Genomic DNA, 25,034 nt, shown 5'->3' on the forward strand with positions numbered 1-25,034 from the left:
CTCGGTACATCAGAGAAGAAGGAAGGAAATATTTAAAGGTGGCTAATTTCTATCCTGTCCTGTCCCAAACTTTGCTTCCAAAATGGAGCTGCTCTCATCCCCAAGGATGACAGGCAATAGGATGAAAGGAAATAGCCTCAAGTTGCACCAGGGTAGGTTTAGATTAGACATTAGGAAAGGATTCACAGAAGGGATTCTCAGGCACTGGCAGAGGCCGCTCAGGGCACTGGTGGAGTTCCCATCCCTGGAGCGACTTTAAAAGACGGGCAGACAAGTTGCTCAGAGATCTGGCTTAGGAGGGAACAGGTACGGTTAGACTTGATAAGCTCATAGGTCTTTTCCAACCGAGCGATGCCATTGCTCTAGGAGCACGCGGGGAGCCTGGCCGCGGGTCAGGAAGGTCGGGAGGAGGCTGACGCCGCACCCCTGACCCCGGGGGCGGACACCGGAGCGCACACACCGGCCCCGCTCCCAACCCCCGGGGGCCAGCACCGGCCCCGCCCCGCCCCCCGGCGGCCCCGGCGCCTCCGCTCACCAGCCCGTCGATCTGCACTTGCTTGACGGCCGAGTCGCCTGTAGCAGCGGCTTTGCCTTTGCCTTTGGAGGCGCCGAAACCGCTGCCGGCAGCGCCGGAGCCCTCCTTGCGCGACGCCATCTTTGCCCTCGCGCCGGCCGGAAAGAGAGAAGCGAAACACCGGAAGCGGAGGCGGTGGCGCGCGGGCGGGCGGGAAGGAAGGCGGTGTGAGGGGCTGCGCGTGCGCGCCCGGAGCGGGAGGGGCAGGGGCAGGGGATGCGCTACGGGGGTTGGACTCTTGTTTGAGCTAAAGTAGAATTAAGTTGCATCTCAGTCCTCTTTGGTGAGACCCCACCTGGAGTGCTGTGTCCGGTTCTGGAATTGTCAACATAAGAAGGATATGGAGCTGTTGCAGCGGGTCCAGAGGAGGCTACAAGGATGATCCGAGGGCTGGAGCACCTCCCGTATGAGGACAGGCTGAGAGAGCTGGGGTTGTTCAGCCTGGGGAAGAGAAGGCTCCAAGGAGATCTTATAGAGACCTTCCAGTACCTGAAGGGGCTACGAGAAAGCTGGGGAGGGACTGTTCGCAAAGGCTTGTGGAGCTAGGACTAGGGGGAATGGGTATAAACTGGAGGCGGCAGATTTAGACTAGGCAGAAGGAAGAATTTCTTCACCATGAGGGTGGTGAGGCACTGGCACAGGTTGTCCAGGGAAGTTGTGGATGCCCCATCCTTGTAGGTGTTCAAGGCCAGGCTGGATGGGGCCTTGAGCAGCCTGGTCTGGTTGGAGGTGTCCCTGCCCATTGCACAGGGCATTGGAACTAGGTGATTTTTAAGGTTCCTTCCAACCCAAACTATTCCATGAGTCTGTAATTTTTTTGAAGGTTAGACTGTCCCTCTGATAGCATGTTTTCTTTCAAGCAGTGTTTTCCCAGATGCTGTTCGTTCTTGAAGACAATAACGTCTTGTGTTCGGTATTGTACTCCTGAGCAAACCAATGAGTTGCTATGTAGAATGCAGCGTCCATACTAATGCCTAATCTCATCCTAGAAATCAATGAACAGAAAAGTCCTTGTTTTGTGATAAAACAATGAAGGCTGCAGAAGAACATCACCTGACCTTCAGGAGCTGAAAAAGATGGGAGGTCAAGATAACCCTTCAAACCTTATATGGAAACTTCAAAGGGGGCCAGATGCCAACAAAACAGAGTAAGGGGCTGCTTTGCAGACCTCAGACTCAATAAAGGACTGTAGGGAGTAGGGGCGAGGGCGAGCACACCTATTATAATTAGTATTAGAAATATGATTAATATTTTTCAAGAAATATAGCACATACGTATAAATTCAGTTTATACTTCTATATAGGTCTAATTTGAGTTTATACTTGCTTCTTGTAGTCAATGGCATATACAGCAGGAGGATCTCCCCATATATCTGATGCTGTATTAAAGGAATGCCTGCTTCTTAAGAACCCAAATCGGTGTTAGGAAGTTTCTTTTCCTGATTTTGATGACAGTATGATCTGTGCTGAGCAGATGTCTCTTCTGTAATCACCTCTGTTTGCAATGTTTTCCTATGCAAGGTCAGACAGAGAGCTGGCTCCAAAGCTCCAAATTAGCAAGAGTTTTGACTGTTATGAAGTTCATAATAACATTAAAATTAGACCCGGGAAAGTAATAGAACATGCAAAAGATTACTAGGAAAATTTATACATATGCATGTAAGTGGGAAATATATTCTGTACCCAGCTCTTGTGTTGCACAGGATTGCTGGAGATCACTCCCTCGCATTGCGCAGGTCTGATTAAAGGATGCTTGCTTTCTCAAGCTCCAAAATGAGTCTTAGAGAGTTTATTTTGATATCACTTGTGCAAGGCATCCCAACTCACCCAACCTGTGATGGGAGAGGGGCCGAGGGACTCCCCTGGGCTGCATCAAAAGAAGTGTGGCCAGCAGGGCAAGGGAGGTAAGTCCACCTCTCTACTATGCTCTGGTGAGGCCTTACCTGGAGTACTGTGTCCAGCTCTGGGGTCCTCAGCACAGGGAAGTCATGGACCTGTTGGAGCGGGACCAGAGGAGGGCCACAAAAAGGATCAGAGGCCTGGAACACACCTCCTATGAAGAGAGGCTGAGAGAGTGGTGGTTGTTCACCTTGGAGAAGAGAAGACTGAGGAGACATTGTGGCCTTTCAGTACTTTTGGCTTATAAGAAAGAGGGGGGAAATCTTAGCAGGGCCTGTAGTGATAGGACAAGGGGTAATAGTTTTAAACTAAAAGAGGAGAGGTTTAATATAGATGTAAGTAAGAATTCATTTACACCGAGGATGGTGGAACACTGGAACAGGTTGCCCAGAGAAGTGGTAGGTGCCCCTTCCTGGAAACATTCAAGGCCAGGCTGGATGGGGCTCTGAGCAACCTGAGTTAGTTGAAGATGTCCCTGCTCGCTGCAGAGGGGTTGGACTGAATTACCTTTGTGGGTCCCTTCCAATTGAAACCATGTTCTGATTCCTCTCCACCTTCCTCCTCACACGCTGGCTGGCACCTGGCAAAGCACTTCTGACAACCTAGAGCCACAGCTGCCTTGAGTGGCTGCAATGCTGGCGGTCATGTAAGAGCACATCCATGCCACTGAGCCAGGTCCGGTGTGCGGAGGGCTTGGGAGGCTCCAATCCTGGGAGCACTTGCTCCCAGTATATGTGCTTGATACAAGGGGAGAGGCATTTCCAAGAGAACAGACTTGAAAGCTTTGGATTTTAGCTGTAAAAAAAAGCAGACTGCTATGGAGTTATGTGAATGAACATGAATAAGGAACCATGAGCTCACAGAGCAGGGATACAAAATCTTAACATTACATACAAACAAAACCCTGAACTATCAACTACTGGTGCTGTTCTCAGGAAAGGGGTTTACTGTTGCATTAAAAGTTAACTGTTGGGTTTGCTCTGCTGCTATTTCTTGTATAATTTTTTTGAAGTATTTCAAGTCCTACACATTCCTTTGAAGCATGAAATGGGCTATGAAAGGCACACGTAACCACACACCTCAAAGCTGTCCAGACGCTATGCCAAAGATATGACCTCATAAAACTTCACCATGAACCTTTTCAACAAGGTACCTGACACTAATTCTAACTGTGGGAGGGGAACACATTTAACAACACCAATACAAAGAGGTATCTGCATTCTCTAGCATAGATCCAGCATTTGCCTGTTCCTGTAAAATGGCCTTAACATCACAATATTCCCCACCAGCTGCCTGCATCAGGCTGGAACAAATTCAGGTAAAGAATCTAGGATGATAATCACCCTCACCAGGCAAACCTGCACACCACTGGTATTGCAGACCAGATCTGCACTGAGTCAGCCAAGAAACCTGGACATCCAGCTCAGCTAAGAACACTTCGCAGTAGATGTTAGAAGCAGGGTGTGATGAATCCCACTTTAGATTTCCCTTTGGGGAAAACCTGTTAAATGGAGATTAAGGGTGAAGTTTAGAATTGTAGCATCACTGAGAGCGGTGTGCCTTGTGCCCCAAAGAGACTGAAGTGTGCATGTACAGCGGCACAAGGGTGTTGTTCTAAAAACAGGTTTGTAGAGAGTCTGATGCAATAACAACTCAGAGTTTCAACGCAGCTAGCTGTGGCCAGCAAGCTCAACCCCTACGTAGGTGTTGCAAATTTGAGTTCTATCCTTAGCAAGTTTCCACAACTGAATGTTGCACTGCCACTGGCATTGCTTTTTGAAGTTTTTCTAGAGAACAAACCTGCTTGGTTCAATGTTAATATTTCACTTTGCTGTTATATACACATGCATATCCAGTTGTAATTTACAGATATGATCAAATAGCTTTAATTAAAGAAAACTAAGATTAAGAAACAGTATTATGTTAATGTAGTGGTTTTCAACTCCAGTCCATGGACTGCTGGAGATCTGTGGCTACTTCAAAGATGTTGGTGAAAGGTATTTAGATAATAAAAAAAAAAGCCTTCTTTTAGCAAATGCACAGTGCTTTACCACTGGCAAATTCACTGGGATCTGAAAAGGAAGAAAAACCCTGGGATAAGACAGATGTGATACATTATTCCTGCCTATCAGTTTTTGAACAGAAACTCAATGTAATTTAAAAAAAAACAAAACATTCCAACAAGTACCTACAGTACAGAACATCAGCATGTTCAAAGAGGTTGCTGTGGGCATCCAAAATAGCCTTATTTGAGAGACTGGCATAGGGCTCATGTTACTTCATGCATTGCCAGAATAATTCAGTCAATTTGGTTAATTATGATTAACATGAAAAATGAAACACAAATATGAGCTTTCTACTTTACAGAACTCACTAGATCACTGGAAGCAAGAGGATATATGAAATTTCATCATTGAAAATGGTGAATTCTTGTAAAGGAGGACATAAAAAAGGATGTCAGAGTGAAAAATTTTAGTATTATTGCTCAAGCTACTCAGAAAACCACAAAACATATGACTTCCATCACAAAATAGTTTAGAAAATTCAAGTGGTGCACAAACTCCATTAGTCATTTTTAAGTGGTTCTCCAAGTCAAAAGATAGCTGGAACCAACCAAACCACTTTTATTCCCAGTCCTGCGTAACTAAAAAGCTTGGTGTAATTCAGATGTGTCATTTATCTCTACAGCACTGCTGTACCATATCAGTGCTGTGAGCAGAATTAGTGCTGCTAGAAATTATCTGATTAAAGGTTCAAAGACGTGATTCTTTCCAAATTGTCAGACTGACTTTACCTGAGGGGCTAAACCAACTTGAATTACATTTGTATATGCTGCAGGCTAAGACCATGCACGTGAATACTTACCAGAGATGGGCTAACCTGCAATGACTTGTTACCAGTTGGTAAATGGGTCATGTCTGAATTCTGTGTTTATACTTCCTAACCTCTGAGCAATTCCAAATATTTCTAAGCATGATAAATACCTTAATTTCATTATCACAAAGTACAGAGGAATAGGGAAGAATCACTTAAAAAAACACATACAGCAGTCTGTACTTGCACTGAGACAAAACACCACCCCAAATACAAAGCTGCACTAATAGCTACAATTGCCTAAACCAACATTAATTATCTACAGAAAGAAATTGTTTCCAGGAAAATAATCTCCAAAACTCAGTGGCAACAAATTCTCCTAATACAGGCTTTAAATTCCCTTGTAATATCTTGCACCCTTACAGAAGAATGAATTTCAGAAAAGCTTAGTTTTCTTGAATTGATGAGGTATTCAGGCTTGAACTTTCAAACATCAAGAAACACAGACACATGACACATCTCCATATCAATATATCATTGACCTTTTTCAATGTGCCATTCTACATAATGTACATACTCTGCCTTAGCAGAGCACATCTCCTTGTGACGAGAAGGTCCCTCTGTGTCAGTGGTGTGTGTGGTGGGTTGACCCCAGCCAACAATCAAACACACACTCAGCTTCTTGCTCACTCCCTTCTCCCACAGGGTGGGAAAAGAACAGGAGGAAGGCAAGAAGGCTTGTGAATCAAGTTACAGAAGCCATGGGACAGACAAAATCTGTTAAATGTTCATTCTTTTCTTGCCTTTGTTTAAAAAAAAAATGTTTGGGAGAAGATGTATCAAGGACCCTCAGGTCTCCCTCCAGTAGACACAGTGTTGCCAAGTGCATTTGTCACTTTTCCATTAACTAGTTATATCCAGTGGCGCTGCAGGCATTTCCAAATACCAACTACAGTCTCAGTAAGCAGCACTGTGTATAAATCCTGTGTAATTCAGACCTTTCAGCCATTTGTGTTCTGCTGACTGCAGCATTTTAAGGCCAAAATAAATGAAATATTCCCTAGCGTATCAACCTCTGTTAACAAAGGTTCTCCCTGATAAATAAGGGAGCACTCTATGCCCACTTTGTTCAGATATCGCTGATCACTTCACCAGATGCAAGCCACTGATGACAGGCCCTTTGTTTTCTTACATCTACAGCATCTACAGGATTCTGTTTCACCAAAAAACAATCTTCAGTGTCAGATATTCCAGTGTTTACTACCTTACAGAAAGTGAAAATTTAAGATCAGTCTACATAACTGCATATGCACATTGTGCCAAAGAATTTTTAAATGCTAGTATTTGTCATGAACTGAATTGTGATTTTAGAAGTTATTTGTGCTGATACTGAAGACCATTCCAAAATTTTTTTCTAATTTTCTTCAAGAGAATAAAAGTGAAGAAATAGGGTTTATTGGATTTTTTTTATTTGAAATAGGAAATGGAAAGTAATAAGGTGCAGGAGTGATAGAAAAAGGGTAAAGGTGGGAGCTGCAACAGCACAGAAGCCCCCAGGGACAAACATCAAATGCAATAAAAGAACTACAGGACCAGAATGTGAACTTTGAAAATTCAATTTCTTTTCTGTAAGGAAGGAGGTTTCAGAGGCCATGCATGGTTTCAGCCATGCTCTTAGACTGGCGACCTTTTAGCATTTGCTTGACTAAATGTAAAAGCATTATATTAAAAAAATGGAGCAGCTGTCCTGGAGCATAGCATAATAAGGTATTTCTGCACATGAAGGAAATATTTAAAAATACAAGTACTGCTCTTGGGAAAGTGTTTTGTTTTGTTTTATTTTTCATTGCTCAAGTTCTTCTCTGATTTTTTCAATAACGTTTCCAATAAGTGTTTTTTGTTACTTTCTATTTTTATCCACTCTTTTTATATTCCAGGTGTTTGTAGCTATTTTTTCTTATTAATGGAACATTTAGTATAGCACCTCAAAATCTTGGCATAGGAATTAACAATGAAACTACCTAATTGAAAACGTAGTTAATGAAAAATAATGACACATTCTAAGTGTTAATTTTGGCCTGTAAAACAAAGAAAAGTTATTTGCACAAAGTCATTATATGTTTCTAAGCAGAGCCAGCTTGCTATAGTATCAAGTTAGAAAATTATGTAAGCAGAGAGAGTGAATAAATTTATCACCACAATGTAAAGATTCCAATCCTCCATTCCCAGTTAACTGATTTCTCCCTGAGATCAACAAAAGAATGAAAAGATGCATATAGTATCTCAGGCAAGTGAACTGAATTCTCCTGCACAAAGCAGAATTTTGGCTGTGAAGTTAATTTCTTGTCTGAGATAGGCTTCCCATGTAATTTCTCTTTTGATGTCAATTTGTTCTGCCTTATCTTCATAATCAACTAATGCACCTTTTGATTCCTGATGACACGCAAGCTATCATATGCCGAAGATAACCTTCTCTAAGGAGAACAAGAAATGAGAAAACGAATAGAAGCAAGCATACCAAAAATCCAAAATGTTTTATGAGTTCCAGCTTACCACAATCTCCAAAGAAAACCATGTAGTTGTTTAAAAGAACTGAAATAGACTTGATATATTTACTTTCTATCAGAAATACTGAAAGGGGAAGATGTTCTGCTCAACAGGAAGCAATGGATACTTTCATAGGCACAACAGAGGCCAAGATGTAAAGCATCACTCCATTCTTCCCTTCCATCTACCTACCACATCAGCTGTCACATAACCAGTGTTTGGTGTGATAACTTCCTGTGTTCTGCATTCTTCCTGCTCCCTAGATTGAAGTTACAATTCCAGTCATGAGTACACCACGAATACTTCTGATTTTTCTAGATTACAGCCCTTTTACAACTCTTTTAAGTGCGTCCATAAGCTCTGCGAGTATAGAGGGAGCAGTATTGCAGCATGTCACGCGGAGCAGAATGGCAACTAACTAGTGCAGTTAGTTACAACATACAGTGCAAGAAAGAAAGGCTGCTCCGAAAGGATGCCTTTGTGTGTCCTTAAAGCAGCATGAAACCAATTGTTTAACATGTACATCCTCGAGAGTAGCATCAACCAAAAATGCTGCATAAACTATATGATGTGTATCAGTTAAGTGTATCTATTCAGAAAGACAAAAGGCTTACTTAAATTAGATAAGATCTTATTTTGTTCAACTTTCATGTGAATTTAGCTCAAGGTCAAATAAGAAAAGCTGATACAGCATTTTGAGAAGCTGTCAAGGATCCCACTGATTATTTTCTACTCTATAATTTCCTTCAGATCTAGGAAAAAAGTTAAAGTTGCCTGCAAAAACTTTGTTTTCCAGAGCATTCCCAAAGTATTTACCACTATAAGCAGTCACTTAAAAGTATGTATAGACATCCATTGACATTTCTTATTCATGGAAGCGACAAGTTGTAATGAAACTAAATATCCTAACCTCTACAATAAATCTGTGTTTATTCTGATATACAATTTAAAATAAATGTAATGTGGGACATACTGTGATATGGTATTTAAACCAAAGTAATTTTCTGACTAAGGAGGCTGGTAACAGCAGAGCCAGAAAGGTGCAGAAAGCTTCAGCATATACAAAATTCTCATCTGCTGGGTTCATACAAATCCATGAAGAAAACCCAGGGCTTGTCACAGCCATGCTTATTATAAATTCAGATGCTGCATCTTCATGAGATAACAGAAAAATAGGAACTGTAAAAGGTGAATGTATATGATGAAGTCTAAAATTCAAAAGCTCAAAACCAGCCCCAAAGTGATGAAAGGAGAAGCAAGGAATGAATAGTAAACATCCTGACAAATATAAATTAGCTCATTAAATACTGCTGAATCTTATTCTCTGGCTTACACATACCTCAGAAAAATTCTAAAATACACCTAGGAAAATACTTTCAGAGACACTCCAATAATATTTTATTGTCCTGTGTTTATTTACTACAGTTTTGTTCTTAAATCTTGTAATTGAAAACCCTATCTTTTTTTCTTTGTTGTTAATCAGTTTATTATTCATATTTAAGCATGTCTGGTGCTAAGACTTATTGCAGCTAAGCACAGAATACAACATTTGTCCAAAAGCAACACATTGAGATTAAAAAGGTCTGAGACGTGGCAAGTTTGGAAGAAACAGAAGCTGAGATCTTTTTCTCACCAAGCTACAAGCATATGCCAAAAGTAGACAGCTGCTCGATATTCTCAGTCTCTAAAGCTGCTGTACCAAAGGCCCATGTATACCCTTTTGGGTCTCTACAGTATCGTCTTTTGAGATCTTTTTAAGTCTATGCCAAGGTTGCGTGGTGCATTAGGTCCAGTTACAATGCAGTGCTTTTCCCATTAATTCCTGGTTAGGCTTATTTTGGCCTCTACTACAGTCAGTTCTTGAGACACCCCTGTCAATCCAGAAATAGTGATGGATTCTGTCTCTTTATGATTCAATGGCAATAGGGTGCACTGTGCACCAGTATCTACAAGTGGCTCAGTAGAATACAAGGAAGTGTAGTTCCCCCAGTTTATCTCCTCAGGCTGACAGCTAAACGGAGTGTTGATCTTATCCCAGAGAAGGCCAAAAGTGTAATTAAATACAAGGTTCTCTAGATAATGCCCAAAATTCTCAGGTAAGGCCACAGCTATACATATTGCAAGGTATATTACAATGACACCATAAATAACAAGTATCTCTATTACCCAGCGCTTAAAATTGGTAACTGCCAGAATGATGCGTCAAGCAAGTAAGCAGTAACATCTCACCTGTCTCACATGCCACGTTGAGAGAACCAGCTGGAAACAAAATTTCACAGGGAAACATCACCAGGGAAACGGACTGCCATAAATATTACCAAATAAATCAGGTTTAGAACATTCATGATGTTAGTTGCCTTTTCCAGTACCTCCAGTCGATAACACACAAAAAAACCCTAGGGCTCATATGCAGGTGACCACTACAAGTCCCATGATCCATTTATTGGCCATTAGTATCTGCATCATTACTGAATACGTTATCATTTTAATCAACGGTTGGAAAAAATTTACAAGAACAAAATGTAATCATTTTCTCAAAAGCAGCATAAAGTAGCTGTCTGTTTTAATTTTCCAAACCTTCAGCGCTCGGAAAAAAAAAAAAAAAAAAAAAAAAACAAACCAAAAGAACCCCCAATAAACCGTAACACTTTCTAATTGTACTTTTCAAATCTGCCCTGATAAGCTTCAGGGCCAGCAGCTTAAGGCTTGCAGTGCCTTATCACTCTGCCCAAACCCTTATCAGCAGAGCTGGCCAAGGCTGCCAGGCTGAGCCACTTAAAGGCACAGATTTTTTTTTTTCCCTACAGTTCTGGCTGAGCTATTTGGGCAAGTTAGGTTAGCAAATTTTCCAAAGCAGTTCAAAAGGGCCCAGTTTGGGTCAGTTTGGTTCAATTTGACCCAGCTAGCTCAGTCAGTAGAACATGAGTCTCTTAATCTCAGGGTCATGGGTTTAAGCCCCGTGTTGAGCACCAAATGCCACAGTTTAGCCCTGGCCTGGCTAAATTTTGGCAGCTAAAACCGTGCAGTTGGAACTCCCACATCCCTTCCCTCCCACCCCCAGGGAAGAGGGAGAGGAAAATGAGAGAAAAAAGACTTCCGGGTTGGAAACTAAAATAATAATAATAATGATGAAAATAATTAGAAAGTAATAAACTATATACAAATGCATGAGATCATGCCCTCACCCTTCAACAACTATACATCACCACAAATACTGCAGAGCAGTCACAAGGGTATGGGTCCACAGCTAGGAGGGAGCTGAGCTCAGGAACTGGATTCAGGAACGCACAGATACAGGAGCAACCGAAGTCCTCACTGGACATCAGCCATCAGAGAAGAGGGATGAGACCTTCAAGGTCTCTCAGTTTTATACCGAGTATGACATATATGGATGGAATACTCTGTTGGATGTTTAGGGTCATCTGTCCTGCTTGCCCCTTCTCACAGGTGTGGCCCTTTTCCACGAGCTTGAGGATAGCTTTGGTTGCTATAGGAATAAATAATAAGCATTGGCCTTTTTGCATACCAATGCCTTGTGTTATTACTTCTAGGAAGAATGCTGTCTGAAAAACATGCAGTTAGCTTTCAGAGAATGAAGTTACTTAGAGTGACTGAGTTAAGAGTTACAAAACTGACTCTAATTTAGTTTAAACCACAACATCTTAATAACTGCCTCTCTGGACAGTTATTGGGGCGGGGGGGAAGAAAGAAAAATAAAAAATCATCTAATTAAGTTTTACTTTGGAGTCTTGCTGAGAGTTTTTCTCTAGTTTCTTAACTACTGAAACCATGAAGTCAGGTAGAGGACCTGGGACATGACACCAGTATCAGAATACATTGGCCACAGGACTGAAGTTTAATAAAGACCAATGAATTCAACTTAGGCTCATAGAGTACAGCATGTCTCCTTGTACATCCATGATACTCACGAGCCCACACAACTGTGTCCTGAAGACAGCTGGAAAGAAGGATTTAATGACAGAAAAATATTGTCAATAGCACAGTCGCACTCCATGGAAAATACTCTCAGTCACCTGTTCTTGACACTTGCCATCCTATAGCCACTATAAATACCTTCCCATTTAAACATCTGAATTTCTAGAATAGCAATTAAGTGCATCATTTTTCAGTTTCTCTTAACACTAACTAACCTGCTCAGAAGCAGATGTTTCCCATGTCTATTTGGTAGCAAAATAACTAATATGACAGGTGGATATTTGCTTAAATGCCCTTAATGCAGTCTGGCTGACGACTGTGAGCTAACTGGCAGGTACCTGCAATTTTCTGCTAGCAATGCAGTCATCCCTGGCAGAAAGATCTCTGTTGTTGTACCTGCACAGCGAGACAGATGCCTCTAATTATCATTTATGATGGTGTTAAGCTACCACATCCCTTTGTCTGCCTAAAATACAGGCATTAAGTTAAGTTTCCTAACTGCCAGATGTCTGGTGTCCTCAGGTTTGCTGATGAACAGGGAGGAGTTTGTACAATCTAGCTTTCTGAATGACAGTTATTTCCCCAGACTACAGGGAAATTAAATTTTCTATTTGTCATGGAAAATGAAGGAGTATTAACATGTAGAATGTGTACTTTTCAACTTGAATTAATTTTCTGCATACAGAGCTTTAGTTGATGTACCAAACACGGGCAAACAATCAAAGCAAGCGTTGCTTAAGTCTTCCTAAGGAAAGGATGCTGGTGGATGGTTACACTGCGCTGACAGTGAGGTCTCTGGGACAGTAACTGTAATTTTATCATTATACTGAGTTAGGGGGAAAAAATAACCCAATCTATCTTGTGTATTTCTGATCTTAGCAAATGCCAGGAGCAAGTTGAGAACCACAAACCTGGGGATAGGAGCAGGTTTCATAGAATGGTTTGTGTTGGAAGGGACCTTAAAGATCATTCAGTTCCAACACCCCTGCCAGGGGCACAGACACCTTACACTCAATCAGGTTGCTCAAAGTCTCATCCAACCTGGTCTTGAATACCTCCAGGGATGGGGCATCCACAACTTCTCTAGGCAACCTGTTCCAGCGCTGTACCATCCTTACAGTAAAAAAATTTCTTCCTAATATCTAATCTAAATCTCCCCTTTCAGTTTAAACCCATTACCCCTTGTCCTATCACTGCACTGTCTTACAGAAATCCCCCCACCAGCTTCCTTGTTGGCCCACTTTAAATACTAGAAGGCTGCTATAAGGTCTACCCAGAGCCTTCCATTCTCTAGTTTGAACATGCCAAATTCTTTCAGCCTGTCCTTGTATGAGAAGCGCTCAAGCTCTCTGATCATCTTTGTGGCCCTCCTCTGTTCTCACTCCAACAGATCTATGACTTCCCTGTGTTGAGGACTCCAGAACTGAATGCAGGATTCCAGGTGAGGCTTCACCAGAGCAGAGCAAAATCACCTCCCTCAACACAGCCCAGGATACGCCTTGGCTTTCTGGGCTTCTCATTCACAACCACCCCCAAGTCCTCCTCTTCAAGAATACTCTCAATCCGTTCTCTGTTCAGCCTGTATTTGTGCTGAAAAAAGTAGTTCCCCATTTCAAAGTCTGTTTCCTGTCCTTGGAAAAACAAAACACGTTAACGGAGGTAGTGCTTCAATGCCTTACACTCTCCTCCTCAGGTTCACTTACACAATTATACTGCTGGCGGGCAGCCTAGTGATACTGCAAGTGGTAACTTAGTTGATTTCATACAAGGAGTAGTTACTATTACAAGAAGTGGAATATATAAGAAGTGATCGTGAGGTGATCTTGATCTTGAGTGCTATCATGAAGCACATGCAAGAGAACCAGGTGATCAGGCCTAGTCAACACAGGTTCATGAAAGGCAGGTCTTGCCAAACTAAACTGATTGCCTTCTATGACAAAGTGACCCGCCTACTGGACGAGGGAAAGGCTGTGGATGTGGTCTTCCTGGACTTCAGTAACTCCTTTGACACAGTTTCTCACAGCATTCTGCTTCGGAAACTGTCAGCCTCTGGCCTGGACAGGCGAACGCTTTCCTGGGTGGAAAACTGGTTGGATGGCTGGGCCCAGAGAGTGGTGGTAAATGGAGTTAACTCCAGCTGGAGGCCAGTTACAAGGAGAAGTTTGGCTGGAAAGCTGCCTGGAGGAGAAAGACCTGGGAGTGTTCGTTGACAGCCGACTGAACATGAGCCAGCAGTGTGCCCAGGTAGCCAAGAAGGCCAATGGCATCTTGGCTTGTATCAGAAACAGCGTGACCAGCAGGTCCAGGGAGGTTATTCTCCCCCTGTACCCGGCACTGGTGAGACCGCTCCTTGAATCCTGTGTTCAGTTCTGGGCCCCTCACCACAAGAAGGATGTTGAGGCTCTGGAGCGAGTCCAGAGAAGAGCAACGAAGCCAGTGAAGGGGCTGGAGAACAAGGAGCAGCTGAGGGAGCTGGGGTTGTTTAGCCTTGAGAAGAGGAGCCTGAGAGATCTTATTGCTCTCTACAACTACCTGAAAGGAGGTTGTAGAGAGGAGGGTGCTGGCCTCTTCTCCCAAGTGACAGGGGACAGGACAAGAGGGAATGGCCTCAAGCTCTGCCAGGGGAGGTTCAGGCTGGACAGTAGGAAAAAAATTTTCATGGAAAGGGTCATTGGGCACTGGCACAGGCTGCCCAAGGAGGTGATCGAGTCACCATCCCTGGAGGTGTTTAAGATGGGTGGATGAGGTGCTGAAGGGCATGGTTTAATGTTTGATAGGAATGGTTAGACTCGATGATCCAGTGGGTCCTTTCCAACTTAGTGATTCTATGATTCTATGATTTTTTTATTCAAGCTAAAGTAAATTTAATCTAAGTAATTCTATTTTTTTCAAAATTAGATAGAATGTCCCTCCGATAGCATGTTTTCTTTGAGACAGCATCTTTCCAGACACTGTTCGTTCTTTGAAGATGGTAACATCTTGTGTTGAGTACGATCTGTGCTGAACAGATGCCTCTTCTGTAATCACCTCTGCAGTGTTTCCTTATCTCAAATGCAAGGTCAGGCATAAAGCTGGAACCAGCTCCAAATTAGCAAGAGTTTTGACTATCGTGAAGTTCATAACAACATTCAAATTAGACCTTGGACATAACAGAATACTGCAAAGATTTCTGGGAAAATTTATACATATGCATGTAAGTGGGAAATGCATTCTGTAACCAGCTCGCCTCGTGGCATGGGATTGATGGAGATCACTCACGCATGTTGCCCAGTCCTGATAAAGGATGCTTGCTTTCTAAAACTCCAAAACAAACTTAAGACTTTTATTTGCTGGCATTTTCAGTATCACTTTACTAAAATGAAGAACGTTTACTTTTCAAGCTGGCTCATGTGCAGCTCCTCACCCACCAGCACCCCCAAGGTTTTCCAGTGACCAGTGCAACGGACCAGAGGGGTGAGCAGGACCCTCGCAGACCTCCCTGCCCGCAGCCAGCGGGGTACCGGGCTGTGGGACACGGGCTGCATCCATCAGCAAGTTTGCAGATGACACCAACCTAAGTGGTGCAGTTGTCCCACCAGAAGGTTCAACAAGGTCAAGTGCAAGCTCCGACACCTGGGTCGGGTCAGTCTGCAGTTTCAATACAGGACGGGGGACGATGTGATTGAGAGCTGCCATGCAGAAAAAGACTCGGGTGCTGCTTGATGAGAAGCTTGATATTAGCCGGCGATATGTGCTTGCAGCCCAAAACGCCATCGTATCCTTGGCTGCATCAAAAGAAGCGTGACCAGCAGGTCAAGGGTAGTAGTTCTGCCCCTCTATTCCTCTCTTGTGAGATCTCATCTGGAGTACTGTGTCCAGTTCTGAAATCCTCAACACAAGAAGTATATGGAACAGTTGGAACTGGTCCAGAGGAAGGCTACAAAGATGATCAGAGGGCTGGAGCTCCTTCCATATGAGGACAGGCTGAGAGAAGTTGTTCAGCCTGGAGAAGTGAAGGCTCCAAGACCTTACCATGACCTGAAAGGAACCTACAAGAAAGCTGGGGAGGGACTGTTCACAAAGGCCTGTAGAGATAGGACTAGGAACAATAGGTATAAACTGGAGGGGGAGATTTAGACTAGACATAAGGAGGAATTCCTTCACCGTGAGGGTGGTGAGGCACTGGCACAGGTTGCCCAGGGAAGCTGTGAATGCCCCATCCCTGGAGGCGTTCAAAGCCAGGCTGGGCGGAGCCTTGGGCAGCCTGGTCAGGTGGGAGGTGTCCTGTCGGTACCAGGGGGGCTGGAACTGCAGGATCCTTAAGGCCTTTCCGCCCCAAGCTACCCCACCCCTCCCCGCTCTCTCCCCGCGGCCTCGGGGGGCGCCGTGCCGAAGGGCCCCGCCCCGGTGCCGCCTCCGCGGGGCGCGGCCGGCGCCATGAAGCTCACGCGGCAGAAGCACGCCAAGAAGAACATGGGCTTCTACAAGCATAACTTCCAGTTCCGCGAGCCTTTCCAGGTGCTGCTGGACGGCACCTTCTGCCAGGCCGCGCTCCGCAACAAGATCCAGATCCGGGAGCAGCTGCCCGGGTACCTGGGCGGCGCCGCGCAGCTCTGCACCACACGGTAGGGCGGGCGCTCCAGGGCGCGTGCGCGGGGGGGGGGGAGGGGGAGGGAAGCTATGCGCATGCGCGCGGGGCGGACGAGCCGTTTTGCGCATGCGGTGAGGGAGAATAACGAGGAGGGGCGCGTGTGCGCGGGTCCTGTGCGCATGCGCAGGGGGAAAGTTTAGGAGGAACGCGGAGAGTGGGAGGCGCGAGGCGGTGTGCGCATGCGCGGGGCACGTGCGGCGCGGCCTTGGAGGGGATGTGGGGCGGAGGCTCCTCTGTGGCGCCGCCTAGGTGGGAGCTGTGGGGGCTCCCGTTTCTCGTGGCCCGAGGGCGGTGGGCTGTAGTTCGCTTGGATAGAATAGTTTGGGTTGGAAGTAACCTTAAAGATCGTCTAGTTCCAACACCCCTGCCGTGGACAGGGACATCCACTAGGTCAGGCTGCCCAAGGCCCCATGCAGCCTTTCCCATAACACCTCGAGGGATGGGGCAGCCACAGGTTCCCTGGGCAACCTGTGCCAGTGTCTCACCAGTCTCAAATTTTTCCTTCTGTCTTGTCTAAATCTGCCCTTGTCCAGTTTATACCATTATCGCTTGTGCTATCACTACAAGCCTTTGTAAACACACCCTCCCCAGCTTTCTTGTAGCCCGTTCAGGTGCTCCAGTCCCTTGGAGCCTTCTCCAGGCTGAACAGCCCCAACTCTCTCAGCCTGTGCTGGTATGGGAGGTGCTCCAGTCCTCTGATCATCTTTGTAGCCTCCTCTGCACCTGCTCCAACAGCTCCATATCCTCACGTTGAGGATTCAGCTTGAAGAAGGACAAGGGGCTGCTTTCTGTGGCAGTTGCCATTCTGGAAGCGTCAGAAGCTGTTAGAGGGGTAAACCCCAGTGTGAGAATTCGTTGATATGCTTTGCTGCAGCTGGTTTGTAGGTTTAATTGTCTTGTAATATAAATCTATCTTGTGTCAAGAGGAGTTACGCAGACGGTCTCCAGACATGGATGAATAACCTGAAAGAATAAACACTCTCCTAGAGTTGCAAGAATTTATTGATATGCTTAATCGTCTTGTAAGATGTAGATGGTTTAGGTCAAGAAATAACCTGTCTTAGGGCTGCGAGAATCTATTGATGTGCTAAATTGAATTGTGAGATGTAGTTGTCCTGGGTCAAGAGATAACCTGAAGGGAGTTTCTAGACATGGTTGGGTAACCTAAAAAAAAATGTTCTTTGAGGACTTACATGATTCTTTGTCTGGTATATATACTCACTGCATTTGTAAGATGGGATGCCTTTTTTTAGAAGGACATCCAATTCTGTGCTGAATTGTAAAATAAAAATATTACTGCTTTTCTTTCAAAGACTTTATCCTTTTCAATATTTTACCAGTGAATAAGTATTTCTTACACTGGTGTGTGAGGGGCGTCTGGGTGGGGCACTTCCCACTCCCAGAGTCTCTTTGGTGAAGTGAGAACAACAGGAGCAAGCTGAGATCTCTTGGGGAGGGAGGGAATTGTGGGGTGGCTGGAGTTTCAGCTGCTGGTGAGGGATTGTTTAGAGCAAGGCTGTTCTTGAGGGAGAGCAGGGATGTGCTAGGCAAAAGCATAAAAATAAAGCATGCACACTGTGTTCACCTGGAGTTCACGATGTTTTGTTTAACTTTGTATATTGGGTATGATAAAATCTCTGTCACTTAGTAGTGACAACATAGCAAGCTGCCCATCATGGAGACAAGTGCTGAAAATCTCAGGAAGATGTATACCCTAGGCTACACAAATAAAATGCTGAGACATCTTGCAACACATGCAGAACTGTCTTGTACTTCTAAACAGGAGAAAGTATAAAGTATTTTCACACCTTTGCTCTGAAAGGTTCAGGAATCACTTTGATCCAAACTGTGTTCCAGTCATGTCTAAATGTCGCTTTTTGGTTCCTTCTTTCAGCAGTATCTATTGGATCTTTTTGACCTGTTTTCTCTTAGGGCAGCTGAATAGACTCATTTTCTTTGCTGTCAGAATGTTAAGTTGGTGAGACAGCACCTCAGTGGCGTGACCAGAGCTTCCCTGAGGAAATGAGCTGGCTCACTGCGTGTCTTTGCAAAAAGAAGAGACTATTGACTCTACAAAGACTGTCCACAAAGGCTGAACTTTCTTCTCTTAAAAGAAAAATAATTTCTACCATATCCTTGAAGCTGTATTTCAAGGGCATATATTCCTACTTCTGTTTATAATTTGTATTAGGTTGGTGCAAAAACAGTTGCCATTTTTGTTACTGTAAACAGTGATGCTTATTTTGCGTTAAAAGTTTATTTAACTTAGTTTATGCGCTACATTGTTCAATTGGGAAGCACCAGTTCTTGTCCATAACACCTGATGACATGTCTTGCCACTGACTCTGCAGAAGCTGCATGATCTAGGCTAAAAAACTCTACCTCACCCAGCTTACTCACCAAGACCTCTCTCCTGCCAATTACCATATTTTCAAGTGTCTCAGCAACTCCTGCAAGAGAAGGTTTTCCACAACAAGTGGCAGCTCAAAATGCCTCTGAGGAATTTAGCAGTTCCAGGACTCCAGAATTGTGTGCTACTGGAATAAATAGATTTGTTCCTTGTTGGTAAAAATGTGTGAACTCTAATGGTTCTTATTTTGATTAATAACTTTTATTACAAGTTGGAATACAACTCCTTTAAGTTGATGGTTAAAAATGGCAATTATTTTTGCACTAACCTAATAGTAAGACTCAGTGGCCAAGTTAAGTTAGGTTTCATCTCCTGTTTCTGAATGAACAACCTCATATAGTGGGATGCTGTCCTGTATGGGTATCTGCTCTAAGCGCTGGTAAGAGGAGCGATTTAGGTTTGCGTTCTGTTGTTTCACTGGAATGTTGTGAAACCATTCACTGTCAGATCTTCAATCATAAGGACAGTCTTTTGCATGTTTTGCTTGAGTTGGTTGTATTCTGATAGCAAATTTGAAGTAAGGTGATGGATACTAATCCAGCACTTAATTTGAATGCAGGGATTGATCAGGTTGTGCTAATTGAAGTAATTTTATTTGTTGAGTAGTAGTTCATATGCTAGGTGATCTTCAAGCATAGATGTGAAGGCTTAGCAGTGTCACTGATAGGAACTATTTTTAAATAATTTACTATAACTTAATGTTGCTACTGGTTAATCTCGTTTGGAACCAAGAAAACTTGGTGACAGTCTTCAGATGGGCTAGTGCTCTCAAATTACTGGGTGCCATTTACAGATAGTAAATGGCCTGGACAACTGGGCATTGCTCATTCCTAATTAACTCAGGTCACCCTTTTGCTGTTGTAAAAAATGTGTAGTTATTTTCTTGTTTAGAAATCACTGTTGCTCTTGGTTTTCAGATGTGTTCTAAAAGAACTGGAGTTGTTGGGGAAAGAACTGTACGGAGCAAAACTAATTGCTCAAAGATTTGAACTTCGGAACTGTTCTCACCACAAGGATCCTGTGAGTGGTTCGGCCTGTTTATTTTCCATGATTCAAGAAGGCAATCCTCATCACTTCTTTATTGCTACACAGGTAAATACTCATGGAAAATGTTACTCCATTTTATTTGAACTGCTCTCTTGATATCAAAGGATAATGAAACCTGCAGAAAACTCGATTATGAGATTTTTAAATAGCTTGTGGGAATTAATCTTGTAAAGCCTTGCTTGCTGTTAAATGTATTTGCCGATTATGAAGAAGGGAACCTTTTGTCTTATTGAACAACTAGATTCTTTTATCCTAGGAGGATGTTGCTTAGTGTAACAGAAGGTGTAGAAAACATGCCGAGTACTTATTGACACGTAAGAGAACAACTGATGAATGTTAATTTGCATATTGCTTGTGTGTGCATCTCCTGCCCTGAACAGATTTGCACAGTAGTCTGAAAAGTGAAATTTAAGTGGTAAACAACCATGTAACTTCAATTTTAAGAAACCGTGGAGGTTTTAACTAAAGAATAGAGGTTGAACTTGCGTACAAGTAAGAAAGCGAGTATTTTCTTAGATCCATTACTGGGACTGTATGTGCAAATTATATGTTATATATAAAATGACTACAGTAAAATTCTGTATACTTATGAAAGATACAAAGAGTTTAAAATTACTTTTTATAGAAGAAATTACCTTACTTTTACTTCTCTTGATGTACTACATAGTGATGAACTGGGATTTTTTACTCAAAAATGAAAAAAGGAAGTACATTAACATTTTCCATCAAAAGCACAGCTAATCAGAAGGAGAGAAATTGAAATTTAAATTGCTCTGAAAGACATTGCCATGTATATCTGCTAGATTAGGTTTCTTATCTTTTTCGTAACGTAATTTATCTTCATAGTTTTGTATTAAAATTAGGTGCATTTGAATTGCAAATATAGTTTAATCCCAAAATATTGACTAAAGTATTCAATTTTACAGGACCCGGATTTAGCAAACAAAGTGAAAAAGAAGGCTGGCGTTCCTCTCCTCTTTATTATTCAGAACACTATGGTGTTAGACAAACCTTCTCCTAAATCTTTGGCATTTGTTCAAAATATGCAGACGAATCAGCTTGTACCAGAGCATCAAAAACAAAGTATTGTGGAGCTTAAAGAAAAAGCAGGACTAGCAAACCAACAGGGTGAAAAAAGAAGAAAACGTAAAAGGGCAGGTGGCCCCAATCCTCTCAGCTGTCTGAAGAAGAAAAAGAAGAAAACACAGGAGGGTCAGGAAGCTTCTGCTGAAAAGAAGAAAAGAAGAAAAAGAAAACGAAATAGGGTTAAAGCAGAAGCTGTGCAGTCAGTGCAGAAGAATGAAGAAGAATAAAACCATCTTTGTAAACAGTGCATTGTTTGAACTTTGCAAAAAGCAAGATTAATAGGCAGTCATGTGAAATCAAGCTGTTAATATTAAAACTTATTTTTCTGGGGTGTTACTGCTTATTACTGCATCTCAAGAGTTGCAGGTTATTGTTTTAATAATTTATTCTGTTGTTTAGTAGTTGGGTTTCTGACAAAAGATTTAGGAACCCTCATGTTTCATTATTCTCTCCGGCATCTTAATTTCCTGCCAGAGAGTTCACATAATCGGTGGCGGTTTTTTAAGAAATGGTTCTTGGGTTTCATCTGGGGTTTGGTGGGATACTGGACTTCTTTCTAAATCTAGGGTCCTATTCTTACCAAAACTAGTTTTGACAGTTGTTCTTTTACAGAGTGTGGAATTGGCCTATAAGAGCTGAGTATCTTATTTATCTATATTGTTTGACTACAGAAGTTAACTCCTGCAAAGTGACTGGGTGCCCTCAGGAAGTTCCTTCCAGCCTAAATTACTCTGTAAACTCCATGTGAACTGATATGTTTGTGGTTCATGATCTGTATTTATTACGATCCGGAAGGGCGTGTGATTGTGTTGATATTCCTGACATTATAAGGGCATCTCTGTTGTGTCTGGTTTAGATCTAGTTTATTCTTCATTTTTAAATAGGAAGAATGCAACTTAAAAATACTGAATCATAGCTCTGACCAACACCTAATGCTGTCACAGTATAGCGCAACTGCAGCAGAGTTGTGAAATACAGCCAGCTGACAGTGCTGGAGCTCCGGACCCTGATGCGTGTTTCACTGTTCTGTAAGGTTATGAACGGAATAGAACTGGGCTGGAGGAGAGAGCTGCCGAAATTGCTTCAAGTACCTTATTTTCTTCAGTGCTGTTTCTTGTACCTTGTACATTGGGTGGCATTAGGAGACGGACATGAGTGACTGAGATGACATAATAGAGGGGTGTGCAGTACAGTACATGCAGTAGCACAGGGGTGCTGTAATAGTGTTCCCAGTCACATCTTGCCAGATTTTTAACTTTTCTTGGTGCATTTCTACTTAACCAAGGTGTGATTCTTAAAAGGAAAGCTTTCTCTTTCTTCACCTACATGAGTTTAAGCCATGTTTTTAAACAATCCTGCAGCCTGTGTCATACATTTTCAAAGTGGTTCTCATATGTGCATTAGATGTCTGGGTTCTTCAGTGTCACAGGTACATACAGAGCTGTATTGTGTGCTGCTTTCTTTTGGTTTTTCAAATTATAAGGACGGTTGTTTGATTGCATTTGAGAAATCTACTTGAGTGATGCCAGTTGGCCAATTGCAGCAGAAACTGCTGGGTTGTTCCCTAGAATGTGCAGAGATTTCCTCCAGCCAGCACAGGGGAGCTACATCAGTGTGCTTTGTGCTTGCAGCGCGGTACAAGGCTGCTGTGTCCCCAGGTTGCAGCCGTTCCTCACAACACAGCTGCTAGGAGTGCAATGTGCCTTTGTTGTTCCATATGAGAGACCACATGTGCCTTGGGAACTGACTGTGAGAAATGGAAGCAGCAAGGAAAGGTCCTGTACTCAAGGTGAAAGCTTTAAACGTTACAGTCACATTCATCGTGGTATTGTTCCTACATTGATGCCTAATAGTGAGTCCTGAGGAGAAATTTAATAACTCCTAGAAATTCCTTAATGCAGCATATTTGTTTAACTTATGTCACTGTTCTCAAGCTGTCCTGTTCTCTTCTTCACTTTTTTGGGCACAGTGCGGTATTAATATAGTTTTGCTTCCCATTCCCCCTGAAATATTGCTTGTATTTCTTCCCCCTCGCCAAACCCACCTGCAGAAAGCACTGCAGGTACAGCAGAAATGTTTTTTAGAAACTGAGCAGAAAACACACTAGCTATTTACAATATTCCCTTTCAGTGCTGTTGAAACACAAGCTTACATATACCTTTTTTGAAGACAACAGACAGGCAAGAACAATTACTGCAAAAAAAATATATTTTAAAAACCCTTGTATGACTCTCACCTTAAGGAATTTAAAACAATATTTATCTGTGTTTCCTTAGTATTTTGTTAACACAAACTGAGTCATGGTGTTGCCATTGGGAAGAACTGGAAAGAAAAGGGAGTGAGCTCTTCAGAGACAAGCTGTAAAATTTGTCTGCAGTGTAGCTGCAGCTCTGCTCCAGCGAGGTAAATAACTTGCCTCTCGGTTTTGGAAGAGAGCTCCTGCCCAGGCAACAAGCAGAAGCAATCAAACCATGTGTTGTTACCGTTTTGAAACTTGAAAAGAAAAAAAAAATGTCCTAGTTCCAAGTAAAACAAGTCCGCCAGGCCAAAGCTGATGGGCTGAATTTATGTCTTTAAATCTGTAACGTTAAAAACCAGCCTGTAACACTGAGCCCAGCTGAGATGGGCTGCGCTTGTGCCTGTGAGTGGCTCCGTTCCAAGCTCCCTCTGATAATTCAGCAATGTAAGTCACTAGGAGCATCCCTCAGTGTTGTATAAAAAATCCCTCAGAGTTGTATAAAACTCTGGGGACAGAGCTAACTCTGCTGTTGTAGCTGTTCATCTTCTGCCCGAAGCCAGGGTGGCCAGTCCTGCTCCCTTATTGATCAATAGATGGTTTGGAGATCTGGCCACATAGACAGGGTCCCCAGGGTGACTTCTCTAGTAAAGTTTGGGATCGTTTTGCTGCAGTGTGTCGGAGGGACTTGTTTTGGTTTTGAAACTACAGAAAGCCAGAGGTAAATTAAAGATTGAACGAAAACTTCGGGGCTATTGATTTTCTCCTTTCTCAGACAGAGTATATGTGCACCCTGAATCCTATATGGTACCTTGCTAAATCTTGTTTTTTTTAAAAGGAAAGGAATAACCAGTGTTGTACAGCACAATGTATACTACATGTATAGAGTAATAGAAGAAGAGAACAATAGTGCTTCAGCCCTAGTCTGCAGGGTGTTGATGCTGCATTCAGAACAGAGACTCATCTACCAGCAGCAGAAGGTATTTACCCAGACTGCCTGCCAATTCAATTGGCTGGATTTATATGTTGGTGTGATCTGGTATTGTACAATAAATCACTCCCTGAGCATCTGTTAACGACACTAAATAGATGAGTTAATTAGAAGCTTCTGGAACCTGGTATGTTTATGAATCATTAAAGTAAATATGAATATGGTATGACTAGAAGAATAAGTACATTCTGGTGGTGAAAGGAAAATAGGATGTCCAGAGCAGTCTTGCTCATTTGTTTTCAGCTACGCTGATGTGGTGTGAATGACTTCTCCATCAGCTTTATAGTGTTCCTGGAGTTTCTTGAACATGTTCTGTCAGATACAAGATGAAGAACATTGGAACAATACCATTATTTATACTCATTGCATCTTTCATATAGAACTTTCACAAGCAGCTACTGTATATTTCATACCTCTGTGTGGGCGTAATATCTCACACAGGGAGCAGCCGGAGATACGAGGAATGAACAAATAAGAGCCCCAGCAGGTGTTATCATTTACAATTTGAGGGAGAAAAATTGCAGTGTACCAAGAGAGAATGACAGAAAGCAAAAGTTTTCATACCCAGAGTCAGGAGTGAGAGAGAGAGAGACTGCACCTTGTGATTTAGGAATGGCCTAAATAATGCTGGGAGAGGAGGTTGTGATGTATTTCTGGTAATTATTATGTCTGTGCTCTCTGAGCCCCAAATTTGTCTCAGAGAGCTCAGCTGTCTGCCCACGGAGTCAGTCATTTTGCAAAAGTTGCTTCAACTTTTTGCAAAAGAGACAGGCTGGGCTCTCTCGGGGGAACTTTATTTTCTGATTTCTTCTGCTGCAGTTGAGGAAAGCACGCAGCTGCTCTCTGTGTACAGATACAGGGAAAC

General features: G+C 42.9%; 2 protein-coding genes across 2 annotated transcripts in view; one reads left to right on the top strand and one right to left on the bottom strand.

The window, feature by feature from the left end:
- EIF3H (eukaryotic translation initiation factor 3 subunit H) overlaps positions 1-688 on the bottom strand; it is a 95,496-nt gene extending 94,808 nt beyond the window's left edge. Inside the window, exon 1 of the mRNA XM_069854568.1 lies at positions 536-688. Within this exon, the coding sequence (XP_069710669.1) occupies positions 536-655 (120 nt within the window). The 5' untranslated portion in view covers positions 656-688. The remainder of the gene's footprint in view (positions 1-535) is intronic.
- A 15,461-nt stretch (positions 689-16,149) lies between these two features.
- UTP23 (UTP23 small subunit processome component) lies at positions 16,150-21,786 on the top strand. The gene is made up of 3 exons (XM_069854569.1): positions 16,150-16,373; positions 19,727-19,901; positions 20,783-21,786. Exons 1-3 carry the CDS (start codon positions 16,186-16,188, stop codon positions 21,167-21,169), a joined length of 750 nt encoding a protein of 249 aa, XP_069710670.1. The 5' UTR covers positions 16,150-16,185; the 3' UTR covers positions 21,170-21,786.
- Positions 21,787-25,034: the final 3,248 nt, after the last annotated feature.

This window comes from Phaenicophaeus curvirostris, chromosome 3, assembly GCF_032191515.1.
Source record: "Phaenicophaeus curvirostris isolate KB17595 chromosome 3, BPBGC_Pcur_1.0, whole genome shotgun sequence".
NCBI lineage: Eukaryota > Metazoa > Chordata > Aves > Cuculiformes > Cuculidae > Phaenicophaeus > Phaenicophaeus curvirostris.